The sequence below is a fragment of the Cyanistes caeruleus genome, chromosome 2 (genome assembly GCF_971803275.1).
Source record: "Cyanistes caeruleus chromosome 2, bCyaCae1.hap1.1, whole genome shotgun sequence".
Classification (NCBI taxonomy): Eukaryota; Metazoa; Chordata; class Aves; order Passeriformes; family Paridae; genus Cyanistes; species Cyanistes caeruleus.
The window spans coordinates 56,634,899-56,654,196 of record NC_141702.1 but is presented as its reverse complement, the minus strand read 5'-3'; the positions used below and the strand labels follow the sequence as shown (position 1 = coordinate 56,654,196).

Here is a 19,298-nt window from a genome sequence, read left to right as displayed (position 1 = left end):
AATGGTGGGGTTACACATTTGTGGGACAGATGAGGTGGTGGTACCAGACGAAGAGCTTCAGAGAGGGAGAACCCCAGGCTAGACCATCTGCATGGAGAGGGATGCACCTGGGCATGCAGGCCACAGGACAGGCTGTTTGTTTTAAAAAAGAGTTACTCTAAATTCGTATGTGCTTCAAACCCCTTAATACTTACAGGGACATCCCACAAGCTTCTCAGGAGCCACAGCAGTGTTCTCCTAAGATGCATGTGTTGACACCAGGCCACTCGGTGAGAGGCACCTCTTCAGTGAGGGCCTGAACTCTGTCAGCTACTATTGTCCTGCATGTGCATCCTCCAGAGGCACAGTGAGAGATGTGAGGTACACAAGAGACAAAGGGTCACTGTACCATCACCAAAGGCACACGAACAGTGTGACCTCAGAAACGCAGCTGTGTTTTTGCTGCTGGCAAAGGGGTTTCTTGGACCAACAAACAGATGAAAATGCTATTTCGGGTCAAATGTGTCACTGCCACCACGTGGGCTACTTTACCCAGCATGTGCAAATGGTTACCACAAAAAGTGACAATTTTTATTGCCACTGACAGTCTTGTGGAAGGAAAAGATCACAACTGGCACTGTTTGAAGGGCTATGAGGTGGGACTTTTGTGGCCACTCAGGCATATCCAGGCATTTCTAGCCAGTTTGGCAAGGAGAGCAGGGCCAATGGTTTCTCTAGCTCCAAGCCAGGTATTAATCATGACTTCAGGAGGTCACAGCAGAAGAGCTTGACAAATGGAAGTTCAAGCTGCAGCGCAGAATTCCTGTTGTCAGGGAAGCATTGTACAAATCTCTTGGCTGGCTAAATGATCAAAGGTGATATATAAAGAAAATATGCAGGAGGGTATTTGTGCTCAGTGAATCCCTCTGACCAGATGGGTGATGTTTGTTTTATCAGAGCTGCTCCTGCCCAGGAAAGCAATGCCCTGAGATTATTTCATCTCCCAGAATCAGACTCCAGATGTAGAAGCTTCAGAGATCAACCTGCCACCTAACTATGCTTACTAGCTCTCATCTCTCTTTAAGGCAATGGGAGAAAAAAAACAAACCAAAACTCCTAGGATGCAACACATCCTTTCTGCATGTGCAAGCATACAAAAAAATTAAAGACAATTTTAAAATGTCGTGCAGCTTGGCTTGTCTGGGAGTGAGGAAAATGGACAAGACAAATCCCAGGAAGTAGCTGAGTTACTTGGAATAGACTCAGCACACCCTGGGGATGCCAGAAGGACCCCATGCAGAGCTGGGGGTCTCTAGACACCTGTGGGGAGCTCCCTGGCTTATATGCCAGAGAAGCAGGATGTCAGCAGGAGTTTATAGTCAGCAATTGTTTCACTTTGGCAAGCATGAGTCAAGCTTTCCCTGGGAAACATTTCAAAAAGTTTAAGCTTACACTCCCTATAACCACATATGTACACAATCTTCTTTTAGAGGAGAAAAATGTACATCTAACAATTATGTAGTCAGATAATGTTATACAGAGAAATAAATGGGACTATGGACAACACAATTTTATAATATGTAGATGTGTACATGCATTGTCACTATTTGTGGTAGCTGTTGATAGCTATTTTCTTGTCTTTACTAGAGACTAACTTCAGGGTGAGGCTGGTTTTTTTATTCACTGTTTTATATCATTGATGCAGCATTTATACTTTTGCTGACACATGTATTTTGATGATGATAAAAAATACAAAAACACAAACCAAATGTGTTTGCTTCTTTTTTTCCCCATCCCATGTATTTAATGCTATTAAATATATCTAATAAAACTTCACAGGCATGTAAGACATGTACTGTGAGATTCTTCTATGTTTTGTAGCATCAAATTGGCAATAGGTTCAGACAACTCTTAGAAAATAAAAAGTATTCTCATTTCTTCATATGTTAGAAGCACAACATCTGTAAAATGATGACCTTAAAAGAAAATGTCATTATAGAGCTAATAAAAAATTAAAATGCAGGTGTCCAGTTACAGTTAAGGCTGGGATTTTCAACACGTATTTCAGAGGTGGGTAAGTCTATTGTCAGACATAGCAAACAAACCATATAACATATAGAAAGAGGGTAACAGACTGTCAGCTGGGCTTCTTGGCAATGACTATTAATTTATAGCAATTTAAAATGGATGATCATATTTATTTTGCTTTCTTATGAATGATTTTAGCTTTAATATTGCACTTGGAATCTTGTATTTCTGGCATGCATGCTGCTTTCCAGGAGAGGGCAGTCCATACCCAGGATCAGTTGCTTTCCATCACACTTTTAATCCAAGGAATGTAGTTGGAGACTCGAACATAAACACCAGGTTTCATGGGTTGAGCACAGCCAAGGCCCCAAGAGGTGACTCCATGTTGAACAAATTTATCTTGGTCCAGACAGACTAGAGGTCCTCCACTGTCCCCCTAAACAGCAAAAGAACAGGATGATTCCTTCTTGGACAGACCCACGTGGCCTTCCCCCAGGAGGCACCAAAGTAGAAGTGCCTTCTTCATGCGAAGGACACAGTAATTATAAGAAACACTGGAATTCTAGCAAGGCAAGAGCTCTCTACGAATGTTGTTGAACGCTTTTGTAAAGTGTTGTCTTCATGTCACCCAGGCATTACATTTATTTTTGAAGGGGTTTTATTGAGAAAGAAGCTGTTTGCTCTTGCTAATTTAGACTATGCTTCCTCCCTCCGCCTCTTTTCTGAGGTCTTCATGGGTTCCTGTTGTTAGTAGATGATCCAGTGGAACTGATACTTGGAAATTCATAGCTTCTTTGGCCCTTGTTTTGCCTGCATGGCAGGCTCCACTGCATCCTTCCTTGACTGTTAACTGAGATGGTGTTAACTGAGCTAGCTTGGCCATTGGAGGTAATCTGTTTGGGGCTAGCAAGGGGGTCTGGGGAAAGAAAGATGACCTTTTGTCATCCTAAGTTGGCTTCCATACACCTGACTTGTGCAACTGTGTGTTACCATGTGCTCTGGAGTTCAGGCTTACCTGGAAAATTGCCCCACTTCCCAGCAGCAGACAAGGGAGCAAGGAAAAAACAGAATACATAGCATTTTTCAGCTCAGATACCACGTGGTGTGGTAACATCCCCAGGATAATACTGGGCCTCTAAAGCCCAAAAACCAATGCCCTATTTGATTTGAATGTGCTTACAACTGACTCTGATCCTCACAGACTTTCTTACCTGGCAGGTATCTGTGCCACCATGAATATTCCCAGCACAGAGCTCGTGGTTTTTAACTCTACCATTCAAAAATTCAGGGCGGTTGCATATTTTATTCTCGATTACAGGAAAGCCAGTTTCTTTTAAGTAGCCATCACCACGAGTACCTTTGCAAATAGGAATGAAACCAAAAAAGAATGAATGACAAAGGCAATTATCATAATTACCTCTACCACCCACCACTGACCTTCCTGTTCTCACAGTACATCCCTGTGGATCCAGTACCCACAGATACTTGTGGGAGTCATTTCCAAGCCATTTTATTTCTCTATATCTGAATTTTCTGTGGAAGAAATTAGGTAGGAAGCAAACAGTTGAAAATGGCATGATGGGCAAGGAGACAGAGAAGGTACCAATGCACTTCTCAACCAAGACAGAGTGGGAAGTTTTGAAAATGAAGGTTTTATTTGTGTGAGAAGCAAACCAGCTTGCTTGATAGGAAGAATCACTCAAGAGAATGAGCAAACTCACATTTGTGTGATTAAGAAATAACCTAAATCTAGAAAAACTCTCCATCCAATCGGGCAAAAGCCCACTTTGGGGAAAAAAAGCACATGGACTGAGAGAGAATTGACTCCTTATCTCTGCTTCTCCTCTTCTATTTAGAGGCTTTCAGTTTACTTGGCATTGAATGATTTAGGAGAATCAGTGTCAGAGAGAGAAAGTGGAAAGTTTGGCAGCACCTGATGAATTTTGATGAAATAACTTTTTTATCAATAGCTTGTGTGGAGCACAAGAGAGTGCACACTTTGGGTACAAGTATGTACCAGTCTGCAAATATGGAGCTTTTAAATGTGTTAATACTGTCTCACCTCTTGTATCCCCCCAGCCTGTCACATAGCACTCCTCTCTTCCTCCTAACACAGAGTTTTCTTTTGGTAAACAAACTGGGATTACATGATTATTAATGACTGCTGGTCTGAAATGAAGAGGAACAATCATTAGCACAATCATACTTAATACTACCTTCAGGTTTCTAAAAAGATTATATATATATTTAGCCTTTTATCATTTAAATCCTTAGCTTCAGTCAAGGATTTTTTCTGACATGCAAAATTGCTATTTAGGCTCTAAACCCACAGAAAGTGATACACAAAAGAGAAAAGTCTGAAATGGAGAATGACATAAAAATAACCAACAGTAGTCCAGGAGAATGCTTTGACTTGGGCTAATGCATAGCCAACAGAACCTAAACAAAAAACTATTACAAAGGGTATAATATAGTGGCATTTAACACCTAGGTGTTAGCTTGCTTTTTCTGCATCCAGTCTGATTTTAAACCGCTTTCTATCGGGATACTTAGCACACAGCAAAACCTAAGTCCATCTGACTTGCCTTGGGTACAGCTAAAGCACATTTAGAAAACCACCTTTTTAAGTTGACCCTGCATCTGTTTTGGACATGCACTGCTGCCACAGCAATGAAAGTCCAAGCACTACACATTCACATCTGCTTGCAGCTGCATGGACAAATTCTTTTTGATTGCACAGTTCCAGAGAGCATTTCTGATGAATGAAAGCAGATGCAAGAAGGGCCATACTGGGCATTCCATCAAACTCTTTGCCTGACCACTGGCCAGCCCTGCTGGAAGAGGAAATCTCCCCACCAGAGTATGGAAACAGCATAGAGTGGCATCCTGCTAACGTTGTAGGTTTCAATCATCATTATCTTATCAAGGTACAGGTATCTGAAAGGCAGCCTTTCCCTTTCTGAAACCCTGGAGCTTCTGCAGAAAGGGAAGAAAGAGGGGGTCTCAAATCACTAATTGAAGACAGAGTGTTGACAGAAACACTCATTTCTACAACACCAGCAACCACTTTTTAGTCATCTTGTCCCGTCAGAACAAAGGAGTGCTTCAGGTAAAAAGGTACCTGCTCAGTTTGAGCAGAGCAATATCTGCTCTGCGCGGCTCCTTGATCAACTTCTCTACGTCACGTATTTGTACTGATGGCTCTGTTGCTAGCTCTTTGTGTAATCCAAGGTATACTTTATATGCAGCTGGTCGTGAGGACCTGTTGGAAAGAATTGCACATGGTGAGCTGATGAATTCACACCCAGAACAGAGACCACTTACAATGTTATTGAGCACCTTGCTCTAGCAAAGCCAGATAACCAGCTTTGGAGTAAACTTGATCCCTTATAATGGCACATGAAACCAAACTTGGCAGAAGTTATCACTGTCACTCTGTTTTACAGTCAAAATTCAGCTTTAATGAATGACAAACTGACTTGGCTCAATTCTCAACAGCTGGCAAGCTGTTTGCAACCAGCTTGGGTTGGTTACTGGGTCTCTTGTTTCTCCTGTTATTTTCTATCTTGTGTATGAAGTTGCTGGTGCAGACTATAACAGATACTTACTTTTCTAAGCAGTGGGCAGCAGTAAGAACCCATTGAGGATCTATCAGAGTTCCCCCACAGAAATGCATGCCATAACTGTAATAGAGCAAAAAGTCATGAAAAGAGTGGTTTAAGATGGGGCAGTTAATCATACTGTAATTTTTCAGGTAATATTTCTAACAAAATATTTCTAACAAAATATATTTGTGCCTTTACAAATGGAAGACTTTATTCCACAATTTCATTAAAATTTCATTAAAATGTTTTGGTTTCCTTGAATAATGCTTCTTACAATGACAGTAGGGTTCTGTGGACATTTTTAGGAGGCCTTGTATGAAAACACTTAGATCTTCATTCTTAGTCAACATTGCTATTACTGGAAAAGACTGTGCGCAGTGAGGTTCACCATTTTAGAGACTTTGACTTTTTCTAGCTCTAATCACAGTCATAAAGCTCTGCAACTGGCCTTGACTCACAGTTTTATTAATAATTTTGCCAGTAGGATCAAATACTTACATGGAAGGACTGATCAAGAGGTGTACTTGTCATACTGTTACCTGTATTCATTGGAAACTGATTCTATTGTCAAATATAGCGACAGATTTAAAGTCATTCTGCCTTCTACTGAAATTGTTTTTGAAATTAACAATTATCAATTGACTGTCTTGCTATTTGTCACAGAATAGAGCATTCTTGGCTGACTACATGACCTTCTTTAAGAATAGCACACACAATGTTTAGCCTTGAGCTATTTTTAAATTAAAATCAAGTTTACAATGCTTAAACCACTTAACATTATTAACACAATTAACACATAACATTGTATGAGAAGCAAAGTTTCTTTGCATGAAGAAGAGTCTAAAGCAATGGGGAATGACCATACCTGGTACGGAGACTGATCTGCCAGGGCCAGGAGTGTGGATGTGAAACACAGCCTGCGACAATCCTTTGTGCACACAGTTTTGGTCTGAACTTGGATTTTCCACATTCATACTGAGGAGGAGCTTCAGAATAAGGAAAAAACATCACCATAAGGAACTTTAGCGATTTGCTATGCATTCACTATGAACTCAGTAAACTAGAAGGTGAACCTGTTACATTTGTCACTTCAGCTTCCGATTCTCCTCAAGGAATTCTATACTATACATCACATATATTTTGTTACCTTCATCTGGAACACCTAAAATGTCAGGTAATTTTTTTTTTCTTCACATCAGTTCTCAGTGGCTAGCAAATTACACATGAGTAGATCTACAGTCTGATAGAAAAAAAACAAAAAACAAACCCAAAATAAAAACAGAGGGGGAAGGAGAAGAAAAGCGAGAGAAAGAAGAAATAAATTCTCCCAACATTCTTAAATGGACTCTCATGGATGTCAGCAGTGCAGAAGTTGCACTGACAGATGTTTCAAACTAATCTTGGTGGCACAGCATGTGAAATTCTAATGCTGTCTCTGAGGAACAAAATTTTGTCAACTCTTATTTTAGGATTATTTGGCACTTCAGATGTCTCTGAGTTATTAAAAAAAATAGTTCTTATTTGGCCTTGGTGAACTGACTCATCAACATGGAATTTAGAATTTTATCAGCAAAAAGAGCTAACAAATTAAATTAAAGGCTAGAGCCTTTGGTTTCTTCTGTTCATTAGATTACCATCTCAACAAAAAGACAGTATTAATTTAAAGAAGAAAGGGATCATCAAAATAGAATACAACAGTCATGTGAAAATGTGATGTTTTTCCTTAAGAGTCCCAGCCCAACATGTTCACTGCAGTACTACTTTCACAGCACCAGTGTGTATACAACAACTTTCTTTTTCTTGTTTGCTCCATTTTTGGGTTTTGATCTGAGCACATTTTCTTCTGTTCACTGCTGAGAGGATAAAGTAGCAAGAAAGTCACCCTTCTTTTGAGAGCTATGTCTCTTCCTAGCGTAGTTTTTGTTGTTGAGAGACATGAAAGGACTGGAAACCAAAATGTTATAAAACTTTACCATTGTAGACTTTTTTTGCACCACCTCATTCAGAGCTTGATTACCTCTGACAAAGACAAAGGGCATTTGGTTAAATATTTAGGGTCTGCATGTTGCAGACATCAGATATGGTACAATATCAAAGAAGGGACAATCTGGTTGTCATTCAGAACAGAAACAGAGCCACATGAGTAGGAAGTGCAAAAATTTTGCTGGTCTAAGAGCGTGCCTTAGACAAGCAAAGCAAGGCCTCAGCAAGGCCACACACAGAGTTATACCAGGAGTTTAGGCTGGGGCAGGGAAAATTTCTGCTGGAATAGCCCATTTTGAACACATGGAAAAACCCCATGTGGTCTTCAGTGGCCTCCAAATCTTGAGGTGCATTTGGGGCTTTCAAGGAAAACCAATCTTAAGTCTTCAGTCAGAGACCTTGAACATCACTTCCCATGAGCCTTAATTTCTAATCTAAATCTATTGCACTTAGATCAGTCTTTCAGACTAATCACTGAGTATTCTCCAGCTGTTATAAAAAGGTACAGGAAAGGGAGACACTAGTCTTTAAAGGAATAATTACGGCACTTGGGAATGTCACAGTACTCCCAGGCTTTTCTCGGGTCTGTTGTGTAGCACCAAGGTCCATTCACATCTCCATCAGGATTCCTGCAATACTGTAACAAAGGAAAAAGGCACCAGCTATTAACCAGGGAATAAAAAGGCCAACCAATTAAGGTTTCAAAATAAAATAAAATTAAATTTGAGAAATATTTTTTTATTTCCATTCTTATAAGTGATTTCCAATTCCTTTTGTCAAAATTTCTTTCATTTTTCCATTTGCTCTGTGAGCTTGGAAAAGGATAATAAAAATCAGACTTCTTCAACTGTCTTCAGACAGTAAGCCTCACTAGGGCAACCTCAGATCTCTGAGACCTCAAAAATGAGGAGATCTTGACTTTGGATGAAACTTTCCAAATCACAGAAAATATCTACTCCTGCTTTCCCTGCAGTCAATAGGAGAAGTAGGATCATTCCTGGGGTCTTTTCACATCCACTCTGGCTGCATCAGGGACAAGTGAGTATTGTGTAAGGTGTTCTTGCACAACCTGATGATGCCTGTGGTGATGCAGGTCTGCAGTGCTCACCCTCATGCAGGTGCTGGTTAGCTGAATCACTCTCTAAGTTTTTCCTGGGCATACTGACTGATCTCTGCTCAGCACAGCCACCTCACACAACTGCATGATACCAGGCATCTTTTCTAGTTCCCTTCCCTATCCCATGTCTATGGGAAACACATCCCATGTCTTAGAAAAAACGAGAAAATATTTGCTAATAAAAGCCCCTGACAAATGCAAGAACCAAAAATTTGTGACAGTCAGCTTTTCAGAAGCAGTTTCCCCAGTCCAAGCTGGAATTCAACACAGGGTATGTGATGCCATCAAAGAATTGACTAAAGCAAGTTCTAAAGTCATCTACCTGGTAAAAAAATAGTTCAAGCTGTCAGCATCAAGCAAGCTTTTTATATCAGATGCAGAGCTTGTCACAAATTAGGCAAGTACTGTAAATGGGATGTCACAAGTCTAAAGAACTGGTGATGAGTACATTTTTCAGGACTAGGGAGAAGAAGGTTAGAAAGGGAGATTGCCTTCCAGGATGGTCAGGTGCACGTATAGCCCTGAATGGGCTGTGACAGAAGCTGGAGGGCAGAAGGGGAATTACTGGGGCATGGGGGGCTACAATCCATCAGCTATATATCTCAAGGAACTTGCACTGAACACTGGATTCATCACCATCTTACCTTCCCCTGGTACTACTGAAATCTATGACTCCAGGTGTTCTTTCTGTCAGAGGAGACAGAGGCACTGCACACAGACCAACTCTGGTTAGTCCTCAGCAGTGAGGAGGAGGCAAGTGCCCACCTGAAGCCCCTTGGATGTGCTGCAGAAGCATTCAGTAGAGCTTCTGGGCATCTCTGTGCCCCACAATGACCACACTGGTCATGTCAGCAAGAATTACCATGATCATTATCATGATCATATTTTGGATTGAACCGAGGAAAAGAAATTAACAAAGACCTGTCACCAAATGTTTGCTGTGGGACCCTGAAAAAGTCAGGCAAAGCTCAGTGACAACAAAAATTAAATGAACAGTTGTTTACATTTTTTTCCAGGCCCGCTCTTGGATGAGTTCTGGGAGTGAAATAGTCATGGCTATGAGGTTTCTGAGAACTCCACTCTTGACAAGTCCTGCCTCTTGCAGTTTTTGCCACTGTGCCACGGTAGTCTACACCATTTTCAATAATGCAGTCTGTGAAAAATGGAAAAAAAGGAAATAGTTGTTAGATGTGAGCTTTTGGGCCACAGCCATATTTGAGTATGGTGAGGCAGAGATAAATTTGAGGAAATACTACTAAAATTTACACATCCTACATATTATGTAGATGAGGAAAGAAGTGCTACATAGTGTCAAGAATGACTAACATCGATATTTTAATTTCCTTGCATCTCAAAAGTTTTCTTCATGATCACAAAAGTCATAAGTCAAAGAAGCTTACACTCAGTCAACCCTTCATGACCCCATAAATCAGGACTACAAAGGGCATGCACTCATAAAGTATTTTTCTTGCAGACACTGGAATCTGTCCAATGCCACATTTTACAGCAGGTAAAATGAAGTAACACATATTCAGCCAAAATTATTAACCTTCTAACCAGTGAAACGTGTCATAGCAAAAAAAAAAAAAATTAAAAAAGAAAGTTGCAGTACTTTAACCATCTACTGCATAACAGATTTGCATCTGAACTGAATTTAAAAAAAAAAGCCAGCTATCCTCTGATGGTAAATGGAACCATAGAAACGTGAAAGCATGGCACAAGAAAAGACTTTTTGGAGCAGGTGCCAGCAAAATGCCATCATGCTCCATTTTCTGTCATTGTTAGTTGCCCTTTCACAGTAGTGTGGAGACATCTGCTTCCTCATGTTTCCAATATTGCCAGATGTAGCAGGTAAAAGATGTGATGTTAGTCTAAAATTTAATGCAGAAACCCTGCTATAAAATTCTACAAAAATGCTCAGAAAATTAAGAGAGTTGATATAATACTATATTAAATTCTGTATTTAATTAGTTCCCTGTATTTCATCCTCATTAAATTCTTGAAGATGCTTCCATAAAAAACAGTTTCCTAGCTATGATCATTTCTGGGGAAGCTAAAAGTATTCTCACCAGGGTTTGTTTCCAGTGTTGTCTGAGGAGGCTTAGGCACAGTCTGTAGCCCTTGGCCATCACACTTCTTCAGGTCACAATACTCCCACCTCACACTGGGGTCGGTGGTGTAGCACCATGGACGGCTGTCGGCGTCCGGGTTTCTGCAGTAATTTTGGCTCAGGCCCCTACAAATGCAAACATATTACATTATATATATATATTATATTCCTATCCATGCCACTGCCCTGGGGAGGGCTCAAAAGTATATTTTAGAAAGCAGATCTATTACAGAGTTAGCATATGTCATTTATCATGAACATTCATGGCCACTTGAAATAGTTTTTGCAGCAGAAAGAAATCAGAACACATATATGGAACATTTAAATATGCCAAATAGTTATTCACTGACTAACACTTATAGTAGAATATAATTTAAAAATCCAGATAAGTAAATGCATACATGTATAGCAAGGATATTTTTTTATTTTTTTTCAAAGAAATAGCTTCTAAAAAGGAATAGTTTTTTGCATTTTGGAAAAAAATAAGTGATAAGTATTAGGAATAAGAAAACAATCTATCCCTTCCTCAAAGTTTTAATGACTTGCAGACTGGGAAGAAAAGACTTTAACTCATGAATAAATTAATGCATAGAAACAGTTCATTTCAGCATAAGAGGAAAATTTATAATAACTATTAATCACCTTAGAAGCAATGTAGAAACACACAGTTAACTAGTCTAAAGTATAATAGTGGCAATTGTGGTTTCTTTCAAGATGAGGTTAATAAACAATGTTTCCATGATAAAAAAAGAAGAAAAGGAAGAGATTATTTTTATCAAGTACACTCCCTTCCCTTTATAATCATTGTCATGCAATGATGATGCAAATCAAAAAACGTTCATGAATGACCACTGTCCAATGGAAACCTGGAAATGGGAAATCCACATACGCATTTGGGAAGTTCTCTGCAGTTTTGTTGTGCCGGTGAGGAGACATTGAGCTCCAGGCTTGACATTTCTTCCCTGTGACAGTGAAAGAGGCTGTACCACGGTAAGTCACTCCATTGCCCTGATAGCACTCCTCAGTAACTTCAGCCTGCTCAGGCTCATCAACAGCTGTAGTGAACAACAGAAACCAATCTCTTGCATCTTAATACTTTGACATTTATACTTGAGCACAGAAAGACAGCAGAAAACAAGCCAGAGTGTTTCATTGACCACCACAGCATGCTCTCTGTAACAGAATCCTTCTCAGACAGTAGATCAAAAGGAAGATTTCAAAAGATGTTTGCAAAACTTTCATGATATGCTAGATTAAAAGCACTGGTACATAATTTTACTGTCACACATGGGGATTTATTTCAGATAAGCCAAATAGTTAACACATGGATCAAATTCTTTTTCAGGATGGAGGTTGTGTGTGTATTTGCCATAGATGTGTGTGTGGAATAAGACTACCTTGTGTAACAAGAGTTTTCTTCTCAATATTTTCTATGGAGTCTTGGTTCACTGCTCCTAAATTATCTTAGGTTTTGCTACAGATTCAGATTTTAAGGAACTTGCATGTAAAACTAACTAACTTTTCCATGGAACATTTTAAAATATATCAGTAACCACCACTGGACAAAGTGAAAAAACTTCTGTTACTGCAACATTTCCTGATCCGAATCAGTAGCTGACTTCAAACCTTCTGCACTTAGTGGCCAGGCTGAACACACCAGCCTGGGCTCCACATCAGACCCAGGAGTTCAACTAGTCATGGCAAGGCCAACAGTGACAGCAACAATTATACCACTGAGCGGAGTCACGCAGGATTTTTGAGAATACACCATGATGACCCTTCATTTCCACTTGTCTCCTGCTCTTACCAGGGTCCTCTGGCTTGTCACTGTCACAGGAGGGGATGTTGCAATATTCCCACCGGGCAGTTGTGTTGGTGGTGTAACACCATGGCCTCTGCTCACCATCAGGATTTCTGCAGTAGTTTTCATCTAAGCTCCTAAAACAGAAAACTTGACTGATAAATGTATCTCATGGAAATCTTTTAAAGGTTATGAACAAAAGTAGAATCTCTTGCTGCCTAGTTTACTGCTATATTTACTGGTGTGTAACTGCTGCTCTCATTTACTGATGCCACCTGTTACATGAATATTTGCAATTCACTGGTGTTTTGGATGTGCTACACCAGACACCTGCTTGACTGATGGATGAATTAAAAACTGTAGTACTTTGAGGTCAAGAGTAGCACAGCAGAAAGAATCTAGGGTGAAAGAATCTAGCCCCAAGCAAATATCATAACTGTACCATTCTTACTCTGCATGGTTTCATCTGAGCAACCATACAGTAAAAGGATGAAATGAGGAGGGAGAAAGACAAGCAGAGCTTGAAAGTCGGAAGAGGAGACAGCAGTATTCAAGAACAAAGAAGTCAATAAAAAGGAACATATGGAAAAATTGTAAATATGAGGTCCAGCAGGTGATGAATGCTCATGTAACTGAAGAACTTTGCAACACAGATGAAGAAAATGGAAGTAATTTTGAGACTTGGTATTTCTCAAGGACACCGAATAACAGAGGGGTTTCACTTACTGGCAGGGATAGTTTTCAGGAGTGCGAGCGTGTCTGTGGGGAGATTGAGAACTCCAGTGCTGACAGGTATTTCCATATTCAGTAACAGATACTGTGCCTCGATAGTCTTCTCCTCTTCCTGAGAGACACTGACGTCCTGGTGCAGGAGGTGGTGGGGGTGTTGCTGTTACAGAAAAAGGAAATTAATTTAATCAGTGCCTTCTAGATATAGTAAAAAAACTAACAAACTCTCTGAACTTTATAATTAAGTGGGTTTTTAGATTTCTTTGCAGGTAAGTTCTAAATATTAAAATAATTGAAAAATCTGAAAGGCAGAGAAAAGAACTAAAGATATCTTTCTTAACTTTTCTTTCTCCCATTTTGAGTTCTTCACAAGCAGACAGGCTACCAGAAGGGTATTTGCATCTGCCCCTTTACAGCAGTCAGGATACAAAAGTCAGGATATGAAAATACTAGCAGCCTCATCAGAACAGAGCTGGAAAGTGAGCAAGTGGTAATACTGTGAGGAAAACTGGGGTGAAAGTGTCAGGCCCATTAGTGATACAGACAGACGCACATGTCAAATAGACAATACTCAGACAGCAAGGATGAGGTCTAGTGAGAAGTCCCAAGGAAAAGTATGATGGCAAGGACAGGCCTTTAGGGAAAACTGAAAAGGTTGAGAATTGATTTGGAAGAGCCAAACAAAAGGCAAAGTATTTTCAGAAAGAGTGAAACTTCTTGGTATCAAAAGAGGAACATCAGAAGAAACACCAGAAATGCCTGGTCATAGAAAAACACATCAAGGAAGGGAGATGTGCTCCAGACAAAACCACTAGAAATTCCTAGGACAGAAATGTCTAGCCTGAATAAAGCTATCAGAGGTTCATTTTAAAGTGATTAATTTTTCCTTGGAGATAAAATTCAGCTCTCTTTTATACTTTTCTTTATCTTTGGGACCTCTTCTGCTTGTTCTAGATCCTAGCACCACTCTGACTGGGAGAAATCTAGAAGTCAGACTCACTGCAACGAGGAATGTCACAATATTCCCAGCGTTTAGTTGGACTGGTAGTGAAACACCAGGGCCGAGGTTCTCCATCAGGATTACGACAATAATTGTTCTTCAGATCCTTCTCTGGAAAACTGAACCAGAAAAATAAGATTTTTAAGTTTTAGGTTTTAAGATATGCTACTAATAGCTGTAACAATTATCCTGTCTGGTGCAGCGTGGTCTTCAGCCCACCACTGATGATAACAAGACCATCACAGAAGATGACTCACTTTTCCGGGAGGTATCCATGAGAGTGAGGTTGCTGGGAGTCCCAGCGCTGGCACTCAAGCCCAGACACTGTTGTTGCAACTACTCCACGGTAGTTTTCTCCACTGCAGTGCATGCACTCTACTGTAGGAACAAGGCAGAATAAGGACAAAGAGAGATAGAAAGCCCCTGGTTGAACTGGTCAAGAAACATTCCCACTCATCTCACATGAAGCACAAGAGCCCAACCAGAGCACAAGGCTGAAGTACAGTCATTTTTTTGGCAAAGTAAAAGCTTATTTTGCTTGATAAGATGACTTTAACTAGTTGATTATGTTTGTATTAGTCCATGAAAAAAAAGCCTGCAAACTGACATTACAGACTACAGGCTTTAAAATAATTAAATTGAATCTATTAACATATAATTTAAAATCTGTACTTTGATACTGTCACATTTTATTGAGTTTTGCACTGGTAACTGTCATTTGGTTCAATTCTAATTTTATGATATATGAATACATCCATATGCCTTTTTTTATCTAAGGGGAAAAAAAAGACTTTGTATAGCTGTTTTCAGGATCTTTTGATATCTTCCTTGTTGATGTTGAAAATGTTTTGGAAAACTTAGTGTTGAACTAAATTCAAGTTTGAAAAAAATTCTCAATTGAAAATAAAAGTATCTAAATATCTTCACTTTCTTGAACACATCTTGCAAAAAATAGAAAGAAGTCAGTATGTGTATCCTAACCTTCACACTCAGGAATGTTACAGTAGTCAAATCTGGTATCAGGATCTGTTGTATAACACCAGGGTCCCTTTTCATCCTTATCTGGATTTCTGCAGTAGTTTTCCTCCAGTCCTGCATTGGGATATTTTTCAGGTGTATAACTGGAACAGAATAAAATGGGATTATAGAATAAGCACAGTGTCCCAATTATTCAGCTGAGGACTCTAAAAATAAAATCATTACTGAGGACAATTTTGTAGATGTTGGTCTTTAGAGAGCCGCTAATTGTTACTGTGTGCCACTGCTGAAGCATTAGAAGTGCTACAATGATAGACTTTAGGAAATACAGTGCCTCTGTGGCCAGTTATGCCTTTAATACTTTCATTTTCTTTAGCTATTGGTTTCCAACAGTTATTGTTCAGTCAGGGTACCATGTGGCATGTAGTGAGCTGCTGCCTCTGGGTTATGCTCCCTGGGAGATGCAATGAGAATGTATTTCTGAAATGTGAGGGTCCTCTGTAATCTGAATGCTATAGCTTCTGAATAGAAGGCTACTAAATAAACCCAGTTAGGTATTTTTTTTATTAAATACAAGAATTACTGCCTTGTTAATTGTGTATTCACTGATAAAATGATGCACCTCTATCTCATCTGCCAAATGTTTTACATTTGGCCAAGAGAAGAAGTTCTTGCTCTGGTGAGATTACTGAAAAATTCTGATTTCAGAAAAACCAGATGTTTCCCTGACTAGTGTTTTGCTCATGTAAAGACCATAAAACTTAAACAGGACTGCCAAAGCTGACAGTGTCTCTGTATTGCTCATGTAGCACCACTTACAGGTCTCTGAATAACAACTCAGAGAATTATATTATTCTTGATAGGTATAGAAAAATATTTTATAAGGAAATTTCTAACACCAAAAAAATTGCTTACAAGACAAATTAGCATATATGTATGGCTTGACAAAACTTCAGAATAACATATAAACAGATATAAAAATTCCTTACTTTGGTTTATGTGGGGCATTATCAGCCCACTTCTGGCACCGCACACCCTTCTGAGTTTTGGCTTCTGTTCCTCTGTAATTCACTCCTTTTCCCTCCTTGCATTCTAGAAGATAAACTGAAATGATATGTGTTTAATCAGTATCATGGCATATCCATTCGATTCTAACATATATAAAACTCATTTTCAAGCTAACACACTTAAATATGTTTGATCATATTTTGACTTTATTATGTTCTCTAAACTAGACATTTTACATTGTAAAAACCTGCTAGTCAGCTGATGTCTAAGTTGACTTAATTGGGACTGAAAAATGTATGTGAAAGCAAAAAAAAGTTCTATTACAGAATTCCAGAGAAATGTGTAACAACCCAGTTATTTTGAGAACATGCCTTAGTAGATTTAAATAACAAAATATGCTTTGAACATTTAAATAGATACTATAACAAAACAGAAACACATTTTCTTACCTTCTATGAGATTATGATAGTGATGCACAGTGATTAAAATCAAATCTTCTAAGACAATCACCTGAATTCAGCTGAAGACAAGACAGCTGCAGTGTAGGGAGAGTCACTGTCAAGGAACATGTCTTCTGGCTCAGAAAACTGAGTAGGAAACTAATTTACCGTTTCCCTAGGGAAGCAATCTCTCTTTTAGGTTGTGACCTGTTTTGTCTCAGTGTGAGTGTCCAAACCTAATATTTGTAGAAACCCAGTTTTGCAACAGTTTTTCTCAGCACCAAAGTTGTAACAAAGCTGACATACAAGCAGAAGATTAACAGAATTCTGGAGAAATAATGCCATTTTACACAGACCTGTCTTGCCCAAAGTGAAAAGAACTAATATTTGAATCCAAAGTATGGTTCAGGGCTGATAGTTTAGTGGGCTGATAGTTTAGACCTGAATTTATAGATGCACCTTTGGCCATGCTTTCATTTCAATGTATATTTAGAGGCAAGTTTACTCTAAAAACTTTAGCTGGAAGCCTTTTGGATCTCTCAAACAATTTTGCAATAAAATAACATTAAACCCCTCAATTACTGAACACTGAATCAGTCAAGTGCTGACTCTTCTTGTTTGTGTAAACTTTTGACCGTTTATATAACCTTTAGGGCTTTTCCTTTCTGATGACAAATGACTAACTTTGATCCCCAAACTCAACCCATGTCCCTTGGGTTAACTATTTACAAACAGATATGTAGGTAACAATTCCCAAATGCAGCTTTAATTCTTGTTACTTTTACTGTAAGCCAGAGAAGATTAACTTTCTCTTTTATAGCACATACTATAGAAACAACAACTTCTGAAAGTGTCAGTTTTATAGTAATTGTCATCCTTTGCATTGAACACAATGATAAATAGCAACTAGGTCTCATCAAGTAATTGTTTCAACTGAAAAAAATACTGCAAATAAAAAGATGAGCAACACAGACACCATCTGACACATATACAGCAGGTTGTGTTTTTGATATTTATGATACCAAGGTCCATCCTTTGGTTTCTGTAGGCAGAAGTGCAAATTTTTGGAAATTTTGGTTTTGTCAAACGATAGTTTTTCACACTTTTCACTGTATGGTTCTGGTATTTCATAAAACTAAAACACATGTCTATGGCCTCAAAATATGCAGTAACAAATCCCCAGTGAGTATTGCAGGACCAGGTTCTAACCTCAGTAAATCCAAGGGATGTCTCAAAAATAAACCAAAATCGCAATCTAGCTCATGAACACAGTAAGCAAAATCAATATGATTATTTATATATAACTTACTCATTCAGTCATTAAGATTTATTACTTGTTAATTGATCCACTCAGTTTTCCCTCTAAATAGGAACTGCAGAAGGTTTCTTAGCGTTATTTAATTGTGATTTATGGAAATTCCCACCTGCTTCTGTTTATAATGAAAGAGACAACCTTCTAAATATTGGATTACCTACGGAAAAAATGCAGCTGGCCATAAGCTTCAGAAAATATATAGGTTGAAAAGGACCCTCAGCTGTCTTTGGTCCATAGCCCCAGAAACAGCACATTCAGGTTCTAAGGAGGGTGAGGCTGCTCAGAATTGTGTCCAGTCAATATCTGCAAGGGTGAGGGCTCCACAGCCTCTCTGGACAATGTGGCCCAGGACTTACCCACCCTTCTGTGAAAAATTATTTCCTTATATTCACAGTGCCTGAACAAAATCTCATTTAGATGTTTGGCTGCAATCCAGCTAAAGCTGTTGAACTACTATCTAAAATCTCCCTGTAGCTGCTATACACACAGCATTGTCTTATCCCACAGGGAGGGATAAGGGCAGCTCAACAGAGAAGATGCAGTTCTCTGGAGCTCATGGGTATTTACTGTCAAGTTATTGAGATTATTGCCTTTTGCTTAAAAATTGGCCCATCAAAACCACTTGATGGTTTTCAGCAGCTGAGAACCTGGTTCATTTTAGCTTTTGCTGAACCTTTCTTTGTTGGAGGAGACCAAAGCCTTGAGATAATATCGCTTCCAATTTCTGAATATTTTCAAATGTATTAATATTTTTTTCAAAGTTACAAATAAGCAAATGGTCAAACACAATGTTCATTAAGTTATTTAACACAGAACAGAAATAGTTCTGTTCAGAGTTCACCACATTATCTTATATCTGAATGATCCCTAAGGAGATCTTTTCTCCCTTATATATTACTAAAGTCTGGGAACAGCACAAAGAAATTTATGTTTCATTAAAAATAAACCACATTCCTTCTTCTCTGTATATAGCAAGGGCTCCATGTTCAATAATGTAATTAAAAAATAGTCTTAAAATCCAATTGTTTCCTTGCATCTGGCATAAAGTGATAATTTTTGAAACAGGATAAAAGCATTGGGTAGCTGCCATTTCTCAGAGACACACTTCTTATTTTCAGAAAGAATTAGAGATCATTTCTGTCAAATAATCCTCACCTATAACAAAAATATTCATAAATAAAATATGTACAAAAGGGGAACAAAAA

The 19,298-nt window shown here is 38.9% G+C and overlaps 1 protein-coding gene across 4 annotated transcripts in view; it reads right to left on the bottom strand.

Moving 5' to 3' along the window:
- Nucleotides 1–1,634: 1,634 nt before the first annotated feature.
- LOC111927697 (plasminogen-like) overlaps nt 1,635–19,298 on the bottom strand; it is a 37,728-nt gene continuing 20,064 nt past the window's right edge. For 3 of the 4 annotated variants that reach the window (XM_086877172.1, XM_086877175.1, XM_086877174.1), the window contains 16 exons: nt 16,320–16,434; nt 15,334–15,473; nt 14,610–14,730; nt 14,353–14,471; nt 13,350–13,512; nt 12,630–12,760; nt 11,712–11,877; nt 10,782–10,948; nt 9,717–9,865; nt 8,139–8,232; nt 6,478–6,598; nt 5,616–5,690; nt 5,129–5,269; nt 4,070–4,176; nt 3,219–3,364; nt 1,635–2,443 (listed from right to left, as the gene is read on the bottom strand). In XM_086877172.1, coding sequence (XP_086733298.1) covers nt 2,282–2,443; nt 3,219–3,364; nt 4,070–4,176; nt 5,129–5,269; nt 5,616–5,690; nt 6,478–6,598; nt 8,139–8,232; nt 9,717–9,865; nt 10,782–10,948; nt 11,712–11,877; nt 12,630–12,760; nt 13,350–13,512; nt 14,353–14,471; nt 14,610–14,730; nt 15,334–15,473; nt 16,320–16,434 — 2,117 coding nt within the window. In that variant the 3' untranslated portion in view covers nt 1,635–2,281. The remainder of the gene's footprint in view (nt 2,444–3,218; nt 3,365–4,069; nt 4,177–5,128; nt 5,270–5,615; nt 5,691–6,477; nt 6,599–8,138; nt 8,233–9,716; nt 9,866–10,781; nt 10,949–11,711; nt 11,878–12,629; nt 12,761–13,349; nt 13,513–14,352; nt 14,472–14,609; nt 14,731–15,333; nt 15,474–16,319; nt 16,435–19,298) is intronic. The other variant, XM_086877173.1, reaches the window with a different exon arrangement.